The 22,092-nt window shown below is 41.8% G+C and overlaps 1 protein-coding gene across 1 annotated transcript; it reads left to right on the top strand.

Moving 5' to 3' along the window:
- The first annotated feature begins 302 nt into the window (after nucleotides 1–302).
- On the top strand, nucleotides 303–20,575 carry HEATR3 (HEAT repeat containing 3). The gene is made up of 15 exons (XM_065848073.2): nucleotides 303–453; nucleotides 1,860–2,032; nucleotides 3,460–3,547; nucleotides 4,484–4,596; nucleotides 6,185–6,294; nucleotides 7,066–7,206; nucleotides 7,725–8,008; nucleotides 8,639–8,729; nucleotides 11,919–12,076; nucleotides 13,054–13,136; nucleotides 13,380–13,516; nucleotides 15,869–15,957; nucleotides 16,743–16,886; nucleotides 16,988–17,164; nucleotides 18,089–20,575. Exons 1-15 carry the CDS (start codon nucleotides 334–336, stop codon nucleotides 18,206–18,208), a joined length of 2,028 nt encoding a protein of 675 aa, XP_065704145.1. The 5' UTR covers nucleotides 303–333; the 3' UTR covers nucleotides 18,209–20,575.
- Nucleotides 20,576–22,092: the final 1,517 nt, after the last annotated feature.

Raw genomic sequence — 22,092 nt, forward strand, 5'->3', positions numbered from 1 at the left:
GTTTCCCATCCTCCAGGTCAATCCCGCCTCTGTAAGTGCTGTTAGAGGAAACTCTTTCATTCGACATTTACGTTGGTTGAGATTTTTGACCTGGGGAAACACCCGGAGTGACGCGATCGTGTCCTCGAACACGCGGCGGTCTCTGCAGCTGCCCGGCTCGCAGGCCTGCGGGGGTCTCACTGCTTTAGGGCCGGTGTCCGCGGCTGCAGGGGCCGTTCCGTGCCCCGGTCCGGGCTGTGGCGGGGCGGGGCGGGCCCGACGGCGGGGCCGCGGCTGCGCCTGCGCGGAGCCGCACACGTGGGTGCGCCGGCGCCGAGCGGCGGCCGCGGAGCCATGGGCAAGAGCCGGGCGCGGCGGTTCCGCAGAGCCCCCTTCTCCCCCGCCGGCCCCGAGCAGCGCCACGATGGGGAGGGGGACCCCGAGGATGAGCCGGCCGCGGAGCTGCTGGAGAAGGTGTGGGCGGGAAGCGGCCGCCAGCCGGGGAAGAGGGCGGGGTCGGTACGATCTCCGTTCGGGGCCGGCGGGAGCGGGGCAGCGCCGGGACGCGGCGCGGTGGGGCTGTGCCCACAGGTGAAGTGAGCGGTGAAGGTCTCGGTCCTCCGCGGCGGGGAAGGGGCGGTGCGGGGCGGCCCTGCAGCCGCTGCCGCCGCGTCGCTTCCCCGCGTCACGGCTGCGCCCGCGGGCCGCTCGGCGGGGAGGGGCGGCGGCTCCGCTCTCCCCGCACCCTCCCGGGCTCCCATTCTGCTTCCTGAGCCGTTCGGAGGGGCCGGGGTGGGGCAGGGGCTGCTCTGAGCCCCCGGCCCGGTTCTGGAGCTGCTTGGGTGCAGTCTGCCCGGTGGAGGGTTTTTCTACAGAGCGATGAGCCCAATATCTAGAAGTAAACAATAACTGACAGAAAATGTTGAAGACACTTGTTGGACACTTGTTGACCACATTCCTGGTGTTGATTTAAGTATTACAGATTAAAATTAGTTTAAAGCTCTTCCTGCCCATGGGACTTAAGTATCACAAGTAAAGTTTTCCTTTAAGTAAATAAATGCCCTTTGTTCACTTCACCTAACTGAAATAATTGAACACATCACTGCTTGATTATCCTTCTGGACTAACCTACTTAGTCCTAAAAAAAAAAAGGGAGTGAAAAAAATGCTTGAATGCACAGATGAGGATGAACTGCGAGACCTTCATCAGTTTCAGTGGGGCAGGATCTGATGTACCTCTCTTTTCCACTCTGCTCTTCAGCAGATGCTTGTCTTTTCTGTTAAGATATCAATGAACACCGTGACTTTGCAGGATAGGCACTTCTGCTGCTTTATTATCTTTGTGGTTAGCAATTCTTACATCTCACCTAAACCTCTGTTACAGCTCAAGTCAGTGTTGCCTTGTGGACACAGAGAGCACTTTCTCCGTGTCTTTAAGCAGATGTTTTTAGTCTGAAGGCTATCAGGTTTGGTTTTTATTGATTATTGAGTTTTTCTTTATGGTGGCATATGTTATGTCTCTTATACTTCCTTGATGATATTTCCTCCCATCTCTTGTACATTTTGCTTTAAACTTGGTAATCAAAAGTAGATATGAGGCCTCACCAGTGCCAGCTAGTCTAAAATCTGTGTTTGAACTATGGCTCTCTTGTCAAACACTCAGAATGGTATTTATCTAGCCACATAGTCGACACACATAGCCCAGGCAAAGAATTATAAACTTCTACAGAAATTAGAAGCTCTTGATTCCATTCAGGAACAATAAAACAGCACCTACAGTGCCAGGCCTGCAAATCAAAAGGCAGATCATTTTTTTCACTCAATAAAAACTTCGAACTACCATTTCCCTCCCCCCTAATCTGCCCTGTTTGTGTCTCCCAGCTGCAGCATCCGAGCGCTGAAGTGAGGGAGTTTGCCTGTGCCAGTATTTCCAAGCTGTTGCAGCAGCAGCATGTTATCCCAGCCTTTCTGCAGAGAGACGTCGTCCGGTGCTTAGGACCACTGCTGATGGATCACAGCTTAGCTGTTCGGGAGACGGCTGCCGGCGCTCTCCGGTAAGCAATTGTTAATATTCAGAGTTAGAGTGGTAAAGAAGAGAGTGAGGTTTTGCTGTGAAAAGCTGTGAACTTGAGTGCCAAGCTCTCTTGTTTCAACTCTGTTTTAAGCATATATACCTCCATTGAAGGCCCTGAGAGAGTGGCTTTTCTTGCTCCAGTAGGCTGCCCTGAGACTTTAATCAGGAGCAGGATTTAAGTTAGTTGCTACCGTTTTATCTGCTCCCGGTGGAACGCACTGTGCTCTATCCTTATGTTAGGAAAACAAACAAACCAAAATACCAAACAACTGGTACTATGAAGAAATATAGAGAATCTGCATGCTGTTAATATGGCATTTTGTGTCTTGATAACACTGTGGGAGACTTGGGTTAGTTAGAGAATGCACATAGCTGGCTTTTTGAGAAACTTGTAAATATTGAACAGCATCATTTTGCGTTGGTATTCTGCATTTACAGAATCACAGAATATCAGGGATTGTAAGGGACCTGGAAAGCTCATCCAGTGCAATCCCCCCATGGAGCAGGAACACCCAGCTGAGGTTCCACAGGAAGGTGTCCAGGCGGGTTTGAATGTCTGCAGAGAAGGAGACTCCACAACCTCCCTGGGCAGCCTGGGCCAGGCTCTGCCACCCTCACCCTGAACAAATTTCTTCTCATCTTTCAGTGGAACCTCCTGTGTTCCAGTTTGCACCCATTGCCTCTTGTCCTGTCACTGGTTGTCACCCAGAAGAGCCTGGCTCCATCCTCCTGACACTGCCCCTTTCCATATTGATCCCCAGGAATGAGTCCCCCCTCAGTCTCCTCTTCTCCAGCTCCAGAGCCCCAGCTCCCTCAGCCTTTCCTCACACGGGAGATGCTCCACTCCCTTCAGCATCTTGGTGGCTGCGCTGGACTCTCTCCAGCAGTTCCCTGTCCTTCTGGAGCTGAGGGGCCACAGCTGGACACAAGATTCCAGGTGTGGTCTCCCCAGGGCAGAGCAGAGGGGCAGGAGAACCTCTCTGACCTACTGACCACCCCCTTCTAACCCACCCCAGGTACCATTGGACTTCCTGGCCACAAGGGCCCAGTGCTGGCTCATGGTCATCCTGCTGTCCCCCAGGAGCCCCAGGTCCTACCTACAGCTTGCTTTATTTGCAGAAACGTAATACTAATACTTTTTATAATTCATGTTGTATCTTACACTGAGTAACTCCCAACAGAATTCATGTTTGAGTACAGATACGTTTTCTACTTATGGGAATTATTTTTCTTCTGATACCAAAGTTATTGTGTTAGGAAGGTGGAAGACTAAAGTTACTGATGAAGCAGATAGATTTTATAAAACAAAAAGCAGAATATCCTTCAGAGAAGAGTACCGAATACATATTTTCTTGGAACGTTCCTGGAAAGTATTGTATCTGATCCAAGACGTTTTCTTTTACCCAGAAATCTGAGTGCTTGTGGAGGATTTGAAGTCTGTGATGACATGGTGACGAAAGACATCATGACACCCCTTGTCGCGCTTCTGAAAGAGGTATGTGCATTCTGATTTTAAAACTGATCCAGCTGTTGAGTTATTCCATTTTCAAAAATAGTTCAATTTTTGTAGCTCTCATCAAGATAAAATATTTGAAAGATCTTTTAAAAGAATGTTTCAGTAGGTTTAATAGTAAGAAAAATATTCCAGAGATTTCAAACCACCTCCTGACCTGCTCACTTGGGCCTGTGGTAAGCTGTGCTGCCTAGGATAATTTTTGAGAAAACAGTCTGGAGGTTTTGGGTGTGGAATGTCGGTCCAGGCATGTCTGTTTTGTCAGTCAAGATCCTGGTGCAGCATTTGTGTTGCAGCATTATTCTAGTGAGGCTTTTTTGGTAAGCAATTTTGTCTAAAAGAAAGCTTGGATGTACAGCTGAGTAATTACTGTTAGTGCAGAATAATCTGTACTGAATACCTATTCTTTGGTTGGTCCAGGTATTGCCGTGCAGTTTGGAAATTACATTGAATACTGTCGCCTGCTGTCTTTATATGAGCAGCGTTGAGCAATACCCTAATTTTCTGTATGTTTCTTCCACATTTTAGAATATTATTGTGTTATTGTAAAGCACAGTGAGATATTACCTGAATTAGTCTTTGTGTTTAGAAAGAATGGTTGAAAATCGTGTACAGGCTGTATGAGCAAGAAACAGCATTTCAGGTTCTAAAATTGCTAAGTATTTCTGTATTAAAAATGCTTCTGAAGACTATTGAAAGCAAAGCAAGTACTTTAAGAGTCTTTCTACAAGGGAAAAAATAATCAACGATTCAGTTCCATCGTGGCCGAGTTCTCATAGAGAATAGGAAACTAGTCAGGTTTTCTGATAATAAACGCTTCATGAGAGATCTCTCCATTCACTGCTACTAATGTGTGAAGTTTTTGCTTTTCTCTTGGCTTGTTAGTTTCCCAACCCTAGTTCTCTGGTTTGGTTGTAGTGTAGCACTGGACTGGATGCTCACCAGCTCTCTCCAAAGAAATGCAGAGTGATGAACAAAAATTATATTGAAGACATAGCCAATGAAGCTATCAACTTGCTGTGGAATGTATGGTAAGTGCCTTTTAGAGGAGCTAAATTAAATTGTTCCTGAAAAAGAGCATGGTAATTGAGGCAGAGAGACTGTCCTTGCACGGAAATATGTATTCTGTTGCTGATTCTGGTTTCTGATTGTGTTGCTCCTACATGTACCTTGCTTAATAGACAGCAAGTCTTCATCTGATCTGAAATCCAAGTTTATCTTCTACCATAAATTACTTTTGTAAGTGAAGGATTCTAAAAGTGCACAAAAGCTGGTCATTAGCTTTAGGACAGTGACAAAATTTTCTTTGTGTTGGTTTTTTATCCTAAATTCTGATACTGTTTTCTGAAGGTGTTCTGCCATAGTCTCCTGTACAGTTTGGGTTCTGGGGTCTCGCATACAGTTCCTGTAGATCTGTATTGTGGTATGGGAGATGGAGAAAATTACATTTTGACCAGTGCACTCCAGTGCTCTGGGAATATGAGAAGCTTTTTTATTACTTCCTCCCTCTGCAGATCACCCCAAAAGTTAATAATGTTTGGACAAACTGTCGCTTAGTTACTGAGGCACTGATACAAATCTACTTGATTATATGAGAAAGAATGTGAATAGTTCAATTAGTAGTTTACGTTGGAAACACTGGGTAGAGGAAGAGCAATTGCAACACTATTAATGCAGAAGTGGCTGTAAACATTGAAGCGATACAAACCTTTTCTGAAAGTTCTCCATGAATTTTGTGTTGTTTTTCTTTGGTTTGTAACAGCTCCACGTCATTATACACTTTGGGCCATACAGAATTTAGTTTTGTCCTGTACAGTGTTTCAGTGGAGCTGCCTTCATGTCTGTAGCTGCTGGCTTCAGGCCTTGCTTGTGAATTGGGTTTTTTTTTTAGGGGTTGGAATCTAGAACAGTACAGAAACAGCTTGCTCAGCACCTTGCACAGAATACATGACCCCTTGTAACTCTGAACAACGTTTTGTGTTCATTTTTTTTAATTGCGTTTGTACACAGAACTGCTTTGGAACAGGAACTACAATCATTAAGTGTGCTATAAATCACTTCTGTATTTTGAACTTTGTGGCAATGACCGTGAACTGCTGACTTCATTGCAGAGTTTGGTACTGGTAGAACTGGGGCTGGTGTTGATGCTGAGCCATACTATTTTCAAAAGTCAGTTTTGGAAGACCCTGGTAGCTAGTTAGGTCCCATGCTTTTTTAGTTTGGATTTGTCTTGTATCAATGCATTAGTTTAAAAACGAGACTGGCTGTCAAAACTTGAAGAAACACAAACCCCACTGCTAGATAATTCAATGTCACATTTATCATTGACTTAGTGTGCATTTCTGAATGTTGAGTGGTGATTTTCTCTAGTAAGTGACTGTTTTGTTGCACAAGGCAGCAGCCGCTGTGCTGCTGTGGGTTTGTGGATAAAGGCTTTCAGGCCTCCACACTGCGGAAAGCCCTGTAGAATTGACCAGAACCTCGGTAACAAAGGATAGCTCTAACATGTAATTCTTAGGTGGGTTTTTAAAATGTAGTAGTGAGGACATGTTACTGAAAATGTTGTGACAGTAATTTTTGCCTGGGGAAAGTGTTTTATTAATCTTTTCTATGCATTAGTGAATGCAACAATACCGCAGTGTCCATATTCAATAAAGAAGGATGTCTGGAGGCTGTGTTACATTGCATGAAGAAATTCTCCACAAATGTGGATCTGGCTATTTCAGTAGGTAAGTGGTAAAAAGAGAAGATTAGGGTTTAAAGATACTTTTTTTTCCTTTACCATATGGATGTAACACTGTTGTCACATCCCTTGCACAACACACCTGCCTTAGCCTTGCTTAAACTTTAGACTGAATAGAAGACTTGGGGTTCCTTTCTGAACAGCACATCATTCAGAAGCTGACAGCTGTTGTGCTAGTTTTCAGTCCAAAGGAGAATGGCTTATTTGTGGTTACACAGGAGGAAAAAATTTGTGGAAAGAAACCTCTAGATGGCGGCTATGTCTTTCATTTCTTTCTGTGGTTTTGGTAATGAAGGGTTTAATTTGTAGAGCAAAGGACATAGTGTATCTAAAAATACCCCAAACAACTCCTATTGCTTTCAACGTGTTTTTATTAGTAGCATTGTTATGATAATCTTACAATGGTCTTGCAGGTGGATGTGTTTGCAACGTTTTTTGCTGTTTTCCCTAGTTGGTATACAATGGAGGAATTGAATTTTGAGCAGCTGTAATTGCTAGGGGTACTCCTAGGGCTGGTGGGCTACTGTCCTCACCTGTTTTATGTACAGGTTTGACAGAGAATATCTTTTAATCAAAACCACAGTTGATGAAGGACAGTGTTGTACCATTACACAATGTAGTGTGAAATGATGTAGCGTGAAATGTGTTCTCCCGTGCCTGTGTTTCATCACTCCAGCTTTCAGGCAGATAATGCTTTCTCGTTAGGAGAGTGAAAGCCGCTATTGGGTTTGTTAATTACTGTCATTGTTTGCTGCAGCGAACTGCTTGCAGGCAGTGACAGAAGATAACCCGGATCTTCTTTCTTCATTCAACGCTTCTGCACAACAAGTCTTGGAAACGGTGCTGTTGTGTCCGGAGAGCACAATGAAGCACGTCCTGCTGAGGACACTCATAGCAGGTACGGTGCTCGGGGCGTCTGTGGCTTCGTGATGGAGAGCGCCACACGTGAAGGAGGGTGGGAAGCACAGAATTGGAATTGTTTAGATCTTAGGTGTAGATTTTTACCTCAGATTCTCTACCCCACGTTCTACTTTTCACATCAAATGCTTAAATGTGGTGATTTTTGATACTGGAGTGTAATAAATTAATTTTGAGAAGCCTTAGAAAATGGTTACCTCATGTGGATTTGTTATCACAGGTAAAAAATGTCACCAAGATGGCTTGTCATAAATATTGTGTGTATCCTTACATGCCAAAATTTACTTATGGCCACATCATAAGCTTAATTATTACAAATTAGTGTATGAAGTGCTAAACAGAAAAAAAATACAAGTCTGTAGAGAAAAGACTTGAAGATTCTTACTGAAATACAAGCAGTGATTATTTTTAACTGTGTCCTTACAAAATGTATGACTGCCGCAGAGCTGGGAATTGAGTGTTTTAACAGATTTTGTATTTCAACTATCTCATGTTTAGGCACTATCTGGAATATCAAGGATTCCATTCCACCAGGCAGCCTGGGAAGCATGGTTAATGCAATCCTGAAGATATTTTCAGAAGCATTAGCAATAGATGCTGGTGAAACAATTATTCATATGCATGAAGCTGAAAAAAACAGGTTAAAACTTGCTGCGGAGGCAGAAACTGAGGAAAACATGAGTGACGTTATAGACAACAGTGTTTTGAGCGAAGATGATAACATGGAAGAAATACCGAAAGGGAAAGGCGGAAGAGAAAACGATGTTTCAGACCTACTTCCAGTAAGTGTGGGGCTGGCGCTTGGGCAGCCGGCGCGTTGGGCTGAGCGTTGGGCTGGGCTTAGCCTGAGCCTTAAGCCAGAGTAGCTACCTACTGGTGTTACCAATCCAAATAGCTGGACTATTTTAGCTAAAACTTCAAAGCTGAGCATGGAGAGTTTCAACCCAACTTGTTCAAATGTGAGGAAGTTGTATGGCACATCAGGAAAGCACGTTTCCATTTTTTATCTCCAGTGGAAGGTGTGGGTTTGTCTGACACTTGTAGCTAGTGCAGGAGTTCTGATCTCTGCGTAGGGTGAGACTTGTAATGGATGTAACCATCCCATCACGAGTTGGTGGCACAGAGGTTAACGAATGCCTTCACTATTGCACACATTAAATGAGTAACAGAAATACATGTTTCTGTTGAGGCTTTAGCCAACATCAGGTAGTCTTGTCCATTACAACTTCAGTGCAGGTGGCATTTCTCAAAGGAAATGTTTGTTCTGAGGCATCCAGCAGACGGGTTTTGGTTGCCTTTTTTTAATGGGGAGGGGTGAGAAGAGGAAACGGCTGGATTGTATTTTTAACTGACAGCTCGAGTACTTTAAATTGTGCTGAAATGTTTTATTGGTTCATATTTTTCTTTTTTAGTTTGATAAGTGGGAACTGAAGGAAGTGACAGCCTTACTGATGGCTCAGCAGACTGCTCTAGAAATCATTGTTAATATGTGCTGCACTGAAGGTTTGTAGCAATCTCTTCCATTGCAAGTGTTGTGGTGCGTTTTATTTCTGGAACACAACATGTTTAATTTGCTGTTTGGTGATCTTTGCTTTTAAGGGTGAATGCACATAGACTTGTCGCTCATACCCTCATCTGGGGGGCAGATCGGATTGTAATTTCTATTACTGATTTAAGTGGTTATTTTCCTCATTTAAATAATTTCTATCACTTACATATTTTTTTTTGCATGCTACAACATGTGCCAACGTTTAAGAACAAACTTGTGTTGAAGAGATATTTCCTAAAAAGTATTACAGCAAATTCTTTGTTCGGTTAGAGCGTCATCTGAATGTTCATCTGATACAGTGTAGGTGTGAATCCTGTCGCAGGACTGGGACATGAATTTTTTTAAGCAGATAAGTCTTGTAGTTTTGATTTAGTTTTAATAGCTACAAGTGTTGCAAGAGAAAGGAGAGAGCTTTTGATGCAGATCTGGCAGCAGTGCGGATCCAGGCTGTTCAGAGTTCCACCTTTGTGCGCTTTTTTGGAGGAGAAAGAAAGGCTGTTGCTCTGAGGGTAGTAGGAAATAGATATTGTATATCTTCTATGAACTCTGATACTCAGCTTTTCTCCAAATCCTTAGGAAAACAAATGATTCTCAAATTCTGTGTAAAATGAGCACCCCCACCAACCCAAAAAAGTCTTGCAAAACCTGAAAATTGTAGTTGCTAGCATAATTTGTAAGCCTGATGCTAAAGTAATTGTGTAGGAGATAACTTCCTAACTAAATCTTTCAGATTCTAATAAAATCTGCAGTAATACCCAGATATTCCCAATGGTGATTCTTCTTTTCTCTTGCAGCGCAGGGATATTCTGCACCTAGAATATGAAGTGCCTTTCATAACTGCATTTCTCATCTAATGAGCTGTAATTCATAAGCTCTCCCCTTTAATTGGAAAATCTCTTGTGGATAAACTGCATATTCTGCCATTCACTCAGCGTAATGTAAGGTTGATCGTGTTGTATTTCACTTCAGTACTTTACCCATTCATGGACAGAAAGAAACACAGTCTGTAGAAATTAAGAGGAATCCAGAGGCAGCTGTTCATTTAATTTTGAAGTTATTTGAGGACTGAAATAGCTTTAGCCATTCTGCTGCATTCACATAAATGCTCAGCTTGCCACAGAGCTGAGGGAAATCACCAGGCTGGCAGGAGCTGGGATTTTCTGAGCGCTGGTGGCATCTGGCAGCAGTGGCAGGAGACCCCAGCATTGCTGTCCAGTCTGTGGGTTACCAGCGCTAGTTAAGATAGGATTTCCTTTGGAAATATTTATGTATTTCCAAAACATTAGAAGAAACCTGGCTTTAGTTAGGGGCTGATGTTCCAGATTCCAGTTGCTCACTGCGAACATACAACGACTGTTGTCTTTGTGGTTGCTGAATTGCGTGCTCAGCTCATATAGGTATCGTTTAGTTTTCAAATGAGATTTTGCTTTGCTTCATAAAGATGCAGGTGGATTATTTTGGGGGTTGTTTTTTTTTTTTTACAAGAAGCAAGAAACTGAAAGGGGGATGTCAGCTTTGGTTTTGTGCTTGTTGCTGCTGTGGGCTGATTAGGCACAAATGACAACTTTTCTCATGCAAAGGCTATTAACACTAGCATATTACGGCTGTAGAATTAATTGGACATTACCACAGGCAAAAGAAGATGCTCATGTGGTCAGGTTGCCACAGCCTAATGAGTTACTTTGCATCAGATAAGCAGTAGTTGTCATCTTCAAATAAATTCTTAAGCTGCTGCACAGTGCAGGTGAAGTGTGTTCCTTAGACCAGGGGTGTCAAATTCATGATCACCAAGGGCCACATCAGCCTTGCATTTGCCTTCAAAGGGCCGAATGTCATTTTAGGTCTTTATAAATGTAACAACTCCTACATTTACACAGTCTTAAAATGACATTCAGACCTTTGAAGGCAACCGTGAGGCTGATATGGCCCCCAGTGACCATGAGTTTGACACCCCTGCTGTAGACCTTTCTTGCTGTATTTTAAGTGAATGAATTTGTCATTCACTTTTGTCGCAGAGAAAACACATGGTTATAGCATAGTTACTGCAGTACTTTGATCTCATGAGAATCGGTGTTGTCAGACAAAACTACTTGGGTACCTGTTTCATTCCAGATTTCTGAGCAACCTGATCTGGGTGAAGATGTCCTTGGACATCTTCACACAAGATGGCAGGGGGTTGGACTAGATGAGCTTGGAAGGTCCCTTCCAACCCAAACTATTCTATAATCCTATGATATTTTTTTCATCATAGTAGTTAAATATCCTGAGCTACGTACGCAGGCAGAGCTTTCACCTCTTAGTGAGGAGGATCCGTCCAACCTGTAGACTTAGGACTTGCGTAAACACCAGTATCGCACCCGTTAAAATGTAACCAGCTTTAAAACAAATGTAGATAGATCAGTGTAAACCCTGTGGATGTAGATATATCAGCTTAAATACAAATGATGGACGTAGCTTGTGCTTGTCAGGCTGAGTCCGCCATGAGCCACGGACTGATGATTCACTTTGCAGTAGCTGTGCCCCTGGTAACACCACCTCAGCCCCTCTCCCCTTACACATCTCTAGTAGAGTAAATCCTGTGAGTATTAACCTAGTTCAGGTTTGTAACTGTAAACCTAGTTTAATTCACGTGCTGTGGAGACAGTGCCGTCTTCATCCAGCCCATTTGTGCCCGGTCAGAGGACATCTGAGAAAACAGGTGCCTTAAACTGACTGCACTTGGTAAACGAGTTCACTTAAACTGGTCTACTTGTGTGCTTGAACCTACCTCAAAAAGTAAAATGGTACAATCCTAAAATTTTAGTAAATGCTTTACAAAATGTTTCTTCTGCACCTTTTTTGATGTCTTGAAGTGAAGCATGGTTAATACCAGAGAGTGAAGTAACCCGTGTATGAAGAACCTCTCTCATAAGAATGCTTGTTGCCTGAGTGAATACAAAATAAATACTTTTTCTTTTAATACAACTTAAACAGAAGCAGTATAATATTTAGAACTGTGGCTTGATGGGGCTTGGCTTGTGTGGACTTCATTAGAGCCTTCATCAAAGACTCCTAAAGCAAGAGGTGGAGCCAAGGATGACTGAGAAGCAGGATACCCCTCGCAGCAGTGCTGTTACATGTACAAGTCTGCCTTCTGTTCTCAGATCCCTCAGATGATGAATGGGAAGAGCTCTCCAGCAGTGATGAAAGCGACTTGTTTATGGAAAACTCGTACAATGAAGGGAGTGGGCTGCTAATGTCACCCCTGTGCCTCTCTGATGAGGTTAACTCAGCGTTTCTGAACAACCTCATTCCAAAGAAGGTACTGCCTTTCCTTTTATTTCCAACACGTGGTACAGTCTTTTCCTCCTGCTCGATTTGTATCCCAGGTTAGGCAAGTTATCCCAATCCATCTGGAGAAAAAGAATACCTTTTTAAAAATCAGTTTAGCTTCACTTTTTTGGCCTAGAGGTGGAGCATCATCACATGAGCTGTCTTGACCTGAATAATTTCTTCATGTAAGTGGGAATAGAAGTGTTTCAGAAAGATGGTGCTTATTTTAATTATTATTTTCCAAAAATACAAAGGTGGTTCTTCCCTGATTTGGACATGAAAGAAATCCCAGATTTCCATATTAACTGAGATGGAAATAATGCATGTGAATGGCACCAGTCAGCACCAAAAAAGTGCAAGATCCTTTTTCCACCTGTTTTATACCCAGTGTCTGAAGTACAATGTTTGACACAGACAAGAATTCAAATGTTCTTGTTTCAGAGCTGTTTTACTCAATCTTATTTAGGGTTGTGAAGATGAAATTCGTCATTTGAATCAGTTATTAAGCTATTTCAGCAGTGCGGTATTATAGAATTCTGACCCAAAGCATCAAGGTGCAACGTGAAAACATTGAAGGCTTTTTTTGTACTCAGTTCCAAGTGGTCTAAGTTTTGTGGCAAGGTCTTTTAGACTTGCAGCTGGCTGAAAATTTGGTAGCACAAGCTGTAAGAAGAAAGGTCTAAATAATAACAAAAATAGCAGAGACCAAGAAAATCGCTTTTGTTCGGTACAGTTGGATACTTATAATATGCTATGATAAACCCAGGTATAATTGCACCACTGGGTGACTGAGGAAGAGTTTGACATTTTTATTAGGGGAGACACTTGCTACCTGCAATGTTTTGAAATACGTGGTTTGAAGTATCTGTTTGATGTTAAACTAAAATTCCAGTCTTCCCCCCAAACACACCTTTAAAAATAAAACACAAAACTTTATTGCTAAATCTTTCTTTTTCCCCTCCCCAGATTCTTGAAAAAACTGCTTTTCCGAACAGTGTTGCTCTAGACACCTGTATGCACAATCCGTCTTGGAAACCATTAATTAAAAAGTAGGAATTTCTTACTGTTTTTCATGTCTATTCAGTTGTTTTAGAACTCTTAGAAGGATTGCCCATCTTTGGGTTACTTTTAATATGTGGCCAGTGGCAGATCCGATACATGATTTTGAATAGATACAGATGTTTGTGTAAATTGAACACTGGATCACAGCCTTATTTAATTCTAGATTGTTCTTTGTCTTTTGACGTGTGTTTTCCGATGGCTCTCCTAAGTGCATTTGGTGTTTGTTCCAGGCTGAACGCCGTGCAGTGTCGAGCTTTGACGTGTCTTCACAGCATTTTGTTGGTGTCGGACGTGGATTGTCTGGGAGGAGCTTCAGCACTTCAGTCCCTTGCACAGCATCTCTCGCAGCTGGTTTTTTCTAAAACGGGTAAGATGGTTAGTAAGGGGGGCTTGCTGACCTATTGCATAGAGGTATAAGGTCGCCACGTACATTGTTAACTTTTAATGTCATTTGATTACTAATTTTACCCCTTTGGTCTTTCAAAATAAGGATACTGAATGTTGAAAACGTGCTGACAAACAGTGTATCCTGATGTGTTTATCCAAATTGCATCTTGACGCTTCATGTCTGTGTGTTCCTGCAGAAAGTCGCTAAGTTAGTGCTTGAATCCTGAGACCAGAACTGCTTGCTTGGTCATATTTGTGACAATAGCAGTTTGTCATCAATCAGACAAGCCATGAAGAAGACGAGATGTTTTCATTTTAAATGTGCAAACTTGCCTGAATAGCCATGTGAAAAGAAGGGTCTCTAGCACAGTCTTTCACATCATTTTTTCTAGGAATCTTACAAAATCGTGGCAAAGGTGGTTGTTGCAAAAATCTCCAGAATGTACATGCTTATTACAGTAGGGAAGACAGCAGCCGCCTTGTCTCCGGGACGTGCTTTATGCATATGATTGCACAGCTTTATTGAAAATATATTAGTAATATGAAAATGTGCCAAGTTTTTATGACTAAATATTAAAATTGCTTAACATCCTGTGATGGTGGTGGTTCAGTTTCAATGGAGAAGGTGATAAATTTCATTCTTCTAAAAATACTATTATAGAAAATCAGGTATATCCTGGTAAACACTGTAATGTATCCACTGTAGTTCCTCCAAGGTGTGTTATTTCATACAGATACTGTGAAGGTTTCCCCACAGACCTGCTGGTATTATCAGTATTATTGGATGCTCTAGTGTAGATATGTAGCAGTTAGCATTTCCAGCTGCCTCCTGTAGTGTTACACATAACATCAACATCATTCCAGTAATACTGTTGGGCCACTTAAGCTATGATCTTTCTGTTACTGACACAAGAGCAGCTGAGTTGGGATAAAAAAACAACAAACAACAAAAAAAGGAGAAAAAAAAAATGGTTCCAAGCTGATGATCTGGTTCCCTGCCGGGCTGCTTCATTCAGACTATTCTGATAATCTGTTTTCATTTTAAGGTCACTGTCGGTGGCTTTTCAAAAATTTAGAGCTATTCTTAGAGGCTGGAAAAGCCTTCCAACTCTCAAAATTGTCAGAAAGTGTTTTTCCCAAGACAAATCAGTTGAAATCCAGCATATGCATGGCTTTGTCATTTCTTGTCTCTTAGAAGCTGGAGAAGCTCTGTTTTCTTCAAGCGTCGTCATTTGTAGCCACAAATGTGTATGTAGTTCTTATTCACTGCATAGTATGCCGCTGCATTAATGCTTCAAAACACTTCTGCCTGCAAAACACACTTATTTCCCAATGCCGTTAAAAGCATGTGATCAGTCCATGGGAACACTTAACTGAGACCGTAGTTCTCTAAATACTAAAATGCAGGAATTGAAAATAAATATGAAGACATATGTGAGGAAGTTCACATAAAATAGTTGTCTCATGCTTGAACAGCAGGACTCGCAAGATTTCGGGGTCTACATGTCATGCTTTGCAGTAGAATATCCCTAGATGAAGACAGAGAGTGTTAATAAATTAGTTTAATGACCCACATACATTTTCATTAACAGGCTATGGTTTTAATAGCTAAATGCTATGAAATGGAAGCTGCCAGATAGAGTTGATAACATACCAACATGTGGTTAGAAGGAATTCTGTGGTTTACAGGGTGAAGAAGAGGTTTAAAGGTCTGGTTGCTTACGCGGGAAAGGAAGAGATACGCTTGAAATAATGGAGTGTTTCTGCATCTGGAGTAGACCAGAAAATAAGAACACATTAGAGGAAAATAAAAAGCTTCAAGCAGTGCAGAACATGTACTGAAGATGTTGGCTGGTATCGATGAATTCATAGTTAAACAAGAATAGTGCAGTGCGTGAATCATACAGTTCTGAAAGGTTATTAAAGCACCGGAAAACACGCTCTTCATGTGAATTGGAAAGAGTCCAGTGTTCTGGGTGTCTAAAAAGGCTACTTAGAAGACAGAATAAAGGAGTTGAAGTACACAGTCAGCTTCTGTGGCTTTCTCAGTCGCTGCGTTATGACCTCCCTGTGCTGCCGGCGGAGGTTTGTACCTCGCGTTCGGTCACACAAGTGTCTTAACCAGGGACGTGCCTGAGAAGGAGGAGCAGCTGAATTCAAACAAATCACTATGGTTACAGCCTACAAAGACCAGGCACTGAGAATCCAGCTCTTCCTGTTTGTGGTAGTACCTGAAGGAACAATTACGGGATTAAAGAATTTGTATTTCTTTGCTTCTTGTATCCTTCACCTTCCTGTTTAACTTTTGGCTCTGGGTTCAATTCCTGGACAGAACTCCTTGCAGACACAGAATTCCTGGAAGCCATAACCAGCGCGCTGAGGGCTCTCCTACAAACAATGGCATCAAAGAACATCTCCCAGGTAAGAGCTTTCAAACTCAAATGCTCTGGTAGGTTCAAATGCATGTGAGATTGTCTCAAAAAGCTTTCCAGCACAAAAGCGTTTAAATGAAGTGCTAAATTTCAGTGACTGTGAACACTGAAAGAACAGATTTAATAGCGTTCATTCTTTGTATTTTTCATGGACCAGGAATACTTTTTAATGTATCTCCTCAACGTAAATAGATGAGAGGTATTTCAAAACCACAACAGCGATAAGGCACGGGTGTTATCATTAGGAGGTGGATAGAATGACAAACATTTAGTAATTCAGTGCCTAGAAACATAGATTCTTTATTTCTAGTTGAAGCTAGTTGTCCTTCTGGAATCTTGGTTGGACATGAATTAGTGAGCTAAATCTAAGAATGAAGCACAATAGTTGTTATACAAGCTGTAATACTACATGGTCTGCTGGTCTTTTCTGGCTTTAAACTGAAAAATGAGCTTTTATGCTATAAGTTGTAATTACTTGGAAATAGCTATTGAGCTAGTTAAGTCTGTGAAAATCCCTTTGGTCTCAGAACGTGCTCTTCAGTTTCGTACCAGCCTTAGTTATCTTCTGTAAAAAACACCTTGAGAAGTTGAAAGGGAGAATTTAACTGTTTTCTTGCCAGTTGCATTGTTGGAATTCATGTAGTTTTCATAATACAGGACGCTGTTTCTCTGTTACAAATTTGCCTGTGTTCTGTAAAAGCAAACTATTTGAATTTGAAATCCATGAAAATGTAAGTATGTCTGTTTGCCTTTTCTTTTCCCCTTGCCAAACAGTGCATGACTCCTGAGCAGCTCTTGGCTTTATGTGAGGCTGGGATTCACAGCAGCAACGCCAGTGTCAGAGTGAACGTCGTGAGCATCCTTGGAATCTCTGGCAGCGTCCTGGCGAAAGGACAAGATACAGCTGAAACACTAAAGGTGAAAAAGCAACCTTTGCATTGCAAGCCTCCAACAGTTTTGATACTTTTATTCAATTTTCTTAAACATTGCTGGAAAAATCAATTTTTATCTCGTTTCAGATGATTGGAAAATTTCTTCTGGAGGTCGCTATGAAGGAATCCTCTCTTGTCGTAGCAGGGGAAGCCTTGGATGCACTTTTCGATGTATTTGCAGATGGTAAAGAAGCAGAAAAGGCCGCGGTACAGATCAAGTTGCTCCCAGCACTGAAAGAATTCCAGCCAGTGTTCAAAATGAGGGTAGGCATCAAATGCAGCCAACTCAGGGTCTCAGCACACAATGTGGGGTAAAATTTTGACACTTGGGCTGATAGAAGATAAAATTAAGCGGGAATATATGGCCTTATAAGATGACCAAGAAAGGTAAAACATATAACTGAATTCCTGATATTCTGCTTTAGAGGAAAGCAAATACACTTGCCTTGCAGTTTGTGGAACTGTCAAGGTAACAGCGCAGCATCTTCATCACAATCTCAGTGTTATTGATGTCCTAATCACCATATCGTTCTGAAACCCTTGTAAAAGGAAAGTAATAATCTTGCAAGTGTCTCTGGAGGAGAAAACAGCTACACTGGTGGGAGAGGAGTCCCTCTGAAGTTACATTGACATCTTTTGGTTTTAACTTGCTGTAGTTGCAGGTGGACATTTTTGTTCTGTTGGTTAATTAAATAAATCATGTATTCCATATTTTCAAGGATCACAAGGCCAAAATTCTAAACTGTCATTTTAAGTACATCTTTGTCTTCACTAACGAATGACCTTCAATTTGTTGTTTCTTTAGTCAGATGAAAACCGAGAATTGACTTTCAGAGTCTTAAAGCTGAGCACCATACACACTAAATACACACCTGGCAGTGCTGCTGCTGTTTGGTTAATTAGACATGCAAGGTCTGTCATAGAAAAAGCTACAGAAAGTGTTTCAGATTTATGAGTGAAATAGCATGCCAATAGTGGTCTAGATTTAGGCAGAGATGTATTCTAGTAAATTGGCTTGTAGAAATAATTGCTGGCTCCGCATGTGCACATGTGAATATGTTGGAGTTCTCAAGAGGCACGGGTAGCACGCCTTGATAGAACACATACATACAATTGCTATAAACTGTAGGTGATCTAAAAGGAGAAACTTCTCCATTAGTAAAGTATGTGGTTTTTTTGGTTTTACAGATGCGAAAAGAAGGCAAAGGACAATATAGCACAGATCAACTGTGTGTGCTTGACAATGTGAAGATGAATTTGAGAAGATTCATTGCATATCAGGAGACACTAGGGAAAACTCCAACTTGAAACATCGAGGAACTTTACACTAAGGTTTCCCTTACTGAATAATGTTTTCCAAAAATATAACCGTTTTGAACTTCAAAAATGTATTGAGCAGAGCAGTTTTGTTAATACTGCATTTTTTTTACATTTAGTATTTTTATACTTCTGGGTTGATGCGATATGAAAGTCACATCAGTGTAAAAAAACACAGCATACTTCAAAATTAAGTGTTAGCAGTGATAAGAATGTGCTCTTGCGGTCCTGAGGTCTGTACACAGCACCACTGTCATTGCCCAGAAACCCTCACGCATCCTGGTGGAAAACTCTAACTGCACAAAGAAGTAATTTAGAGAATATTCTCGGTTATGTGGCAGATGAAGAAAAAAAACTGTAAAAGCTCAATATGTTTTTCAGGGAATTGAGCAGGGGCAGGATGTTCGGATTTGCTCTTACCTGTTTCTAGAATTGCACAGGCACTTAAGTTTCCCAAGAGGAGCGTGTGACGAACGTGTAGATTACTGACTGTTACTTCATGAGCTTGATCAAAGAGAAAACTGCTTCACATTCATTTATGATGAATTCAGTGCGACAGCTTTTTGCTGTAGAAATCAGTGTAAGAGGATCCTACGCTTATACGCAGCTCCCTGGTTTTACTTGATTTCAATTGGTGTTTCTGCAAATCAAGTCTCCTGAATTACTTTCTTCCTTGTAATTCTACATCAGGATGGATTTGAATTGAGGGAGGTAGTAAACTTATTAAGTATTTTTTATAGCGAGGTATTATCTAAAGTAACTTTATAATTACTTAAAATACCCTTTTTCATATATTTGTGATAGAGATTTTTAAGCTGTAAAATACAGAAATCATTTTCAAAAGATGCCACTGATTCATGAAGATTGTATGTGAATTTCCGTATACCAAAAGCTTTGTTTCTGTTTCCGTGAATGAGATCTTCTCACACGCATTTTTTAAGGGGAAAAAACCCACAACAAACCACCAAAGCATTTTGTTATGCTGATTTTTGAAATGGGACCTTTTTCTTCCCTTTTAACACGCTGCCTTAGCACAGGCATCTAGTTTTTGGCAAAAGTTTGCCCATGGTGTTAGGCATGGAACTACAAAGCCCAGATTTGCTCGGTTTGTTAGGTTTCGGTCTCTTAGGTTGGAGACCAGGCTCAGGGACTGACCAACTAACTTGGAAATGACTGACTTCACGAAATCCTGACAGAGAAAGGGAAAAAGCGAGTTTAAGCAGCTCTACTGCCTGGAAGTCCTGTTATTGCTGTGACTTGGCAGGAGCTGGATGAAATGTGTGCTGTGATGCAACGCCTGCTGATCAAATGAGTGAGTGTGGGACGGGGAGGGCTCGGGGCTGTTGAGCCTGGCCTAGAGAAGCCCAAGAGAAGTCCTGAGGGGCAGCTGGAAGGTTCTCCTGGGATCTGGCAGCAAAGAGGGCTGGAGTGTCCCAGCTAAGGTGGATTATGGCATCAGACTGCACCGTGCGTGGATTTTAATCCCAATGTTAATTGCTGTGACTGCCGATAGGATAATATTAACCTGATAAGAGATGTTAGTATTTGTAGCACTTAAAAGGACTTCCACGCAGAAAGTTGTGCTCTCATTTTCTGGGTGCTACATGGAATTGTAAGGCAATCCAGGTTGGCGAGGATCTCAGTCCATTCCGCTGCTCAAAGCAGGGCTTACCTGGGAGTCAGATAGGTTGTGCTGGGCTTGAGCATGTCTGAGGATGGAAACCCCACAGCTCTGGGCAGCCTCTTCCAGCGCTTGACTGCCCTGCTGTGAACACTTTTTTTCTTTTTCCCCTTGTACCTACTAGGACTTCCCCCTGTTGCAAAATGTGCCCCTTGTCCTTTGCACACCACAAGAAGCATCTGTCTCCACCTCTCATAACCCCCATCTGGCAGCTGAAAATAACAATTATATTCCACTCCCGTCCGGGCTGAACCAACGCAGCTCCCTCAGCCCGTCCTCGTGTGCTCCAGCCCTCTCACCATCCGGGCGCCCTTCTGCTTCACCTGGCCTGCTGGCTCTTAATACCGGGGGTCCCAAAACTGGACACAGTATTCCAGATGTGATCTCACACGTGCTGAACAGAGGGAAGGAATTGGTTTTCTGCTAATGCAGCCTGTTATTTGTCAGCCTTCATCACCACAGAGCTGCACTGCCAACCCCTCCTCAGCTTTTTGTCCACCAGGACCCTTAGGTCCTTCTCTGCAAAATTGCACTTTGGTCATTGAATCCAGAGCCTGCTCTGTTTTATGGATTTACTCTGTCCCAAATGTGGGACTTTGTATTTTACATCACACGTAGCAGTCAGAGTCTGGTTCCTGGGGGCTGGTAGAACAATAAAGTATGTTATTTTTTGTTTAGCGTTTGGTTTTGGCTTTTTTTTTTAAGTTACTAATAAAATGTTTCATCTTTAAATATGAATCTGAAAGTTGCAGATAACTATACAGAAGATAGGGCATTCACTAGGAAACCTGATTTTCTTAACCTCATCTGTCAGACCCTGATTTTTTTCCTTGAAGTGAAAAGACACTGTCATTTAGATCCCGAACTATTCCAGCAGTAGAAATGCATGGATTATTTTTTTTCTATGCACTAATCAGTTGAACGTCTTAAAAAATAATTTGTATCATCATAAGATAGGTGCATAATCTGAACCATATCGCCTGCAGAAATACATGATCTTTAGTGTTTAAAATATTTGCTTCTGTCTCCTGGTATGCTTGCCGTTTCTACCTAACAGCTGAAAGAGAAATGAGGACATGCAAAGGCATTTTGGTGAGTTGGTGCTAAAACCCTGACATACAAAAACTAAACTAATCCTCTTGGTGTCTAATGGAGAGTTTGTGACCGAACAAGAGGTAATAATTTCGTATATTAGTTTAGAGAGCATGTTTTGCTTCTAAGGTATAAAAGATAATAGGGAAAGCATGGGAGACTCTTGAAGACTTCTGTCTATGGAAGACAAGACAAGTTATCAGTGATTTAAAGCAGTGTCAGATCGGGGCCTAAAGCCAGATGAGATTTATAAATACAGAAGAGCTAAGCTGTAAGATTGAGGCTATAAATGTTCTGACACAGTTAAGGAAAATTAAGGCAGCAGCAGAAGTGATGATGTGGTGCAAATTTAATGTTTTGGGGGCTCTTTTGACACTGGTTTATTTAAATAGGTTTAGGGTAAGCTTGAGACAAAGACAAGATCCTTGGCAGCCTGCAAAGGCAAAGCCAGACCTTGAAGATGCTTTGAGGGTGGCAGAAATTGGTCTGATCTAGCTGGTGTGCAGCATAAGTAAATAGATGCTAACAGACGTAGGCGATCATCATCAGTTCATGGAATCACACGGGTAAGACCAGTGTCAAAACAGGTACCTGGCACTGAATTTGTTGGCTTATCCTGGTCCCTAAGGCATCATCTGTGCCTCAGTTAAGAGCTGCGATCCTTTGAAAGTGTGGATCAGGAGTTCCCATCGCTATGTGGGTTTATTTTTGCTCCCGATGAGAAGAAACAAGTGGCAAGATTGAAATAAGCATTTGTTGTGAAGTACTTTTTATACATCATGCCTTGACATTCATAAGATGCCTATATATCACATCATAGTCACTTTGGAGCTTGTGGTGTGTGTTGGAGGTATTTTTTGCACAATATGGGCTTTTATAAGATTGTCATTTAAGAGGAACAAGAATAACTTTACCCAGTACTACTTGGCTTGGTGTTACATTTGTATTTTGAGATACAATATATTAAAAAAAAAACAGAGCACAGTAAAATTACAAAACAAGAACTGTGTTGGAGAACAAATTAATTTAAAATCTGTTTGTAGTTTAAGTATTATAAATGAAACGCGTATCTTGTGGAATTTTGACATAAAACAACCAACCA

The sequence above is a fragment of the Patagioenas fasciata genome, chromosome 13 (genome assembly GCF_037038585.1).
Source record: "Patagioenas fasciata isolate bPatFas1 chromosome 13, bPatFas1.hap1, whole genome shotgun sequence".
Classification (NCBI taxonomy): domain Eukaryota; kingdom Metazoa; phylum Chordata; class Aves; order Columbiformes; family Columbidae; genus Patagioenas; species Patagioenas fasciata.

Bases quoted from the DNA above. Each gene is read 5' to 3' on its own strand.
- HEATR3 (XM_065848073.2), top strand. From the start codon at position 334: ATGGGCAAGAGCCGGGCGCGGCGGTTCCGCAGAGCCCCCTTCTCCCCC. The intron at 6,295-7,065 runs GTAAGTGGTAAA...TGTTTGCTGCAG, and splicing joins GGATCTGGCTATTTCAGTAG to CGAACTGCTTGCAGGCAGTG. The intron at 7,207-7,724 runs GTACGGTGCTCG...TCTCATGTTTAG, and splicing joins GCTGAGGACACTCATAGCAG to GCACTATCTGGAATATCAAG.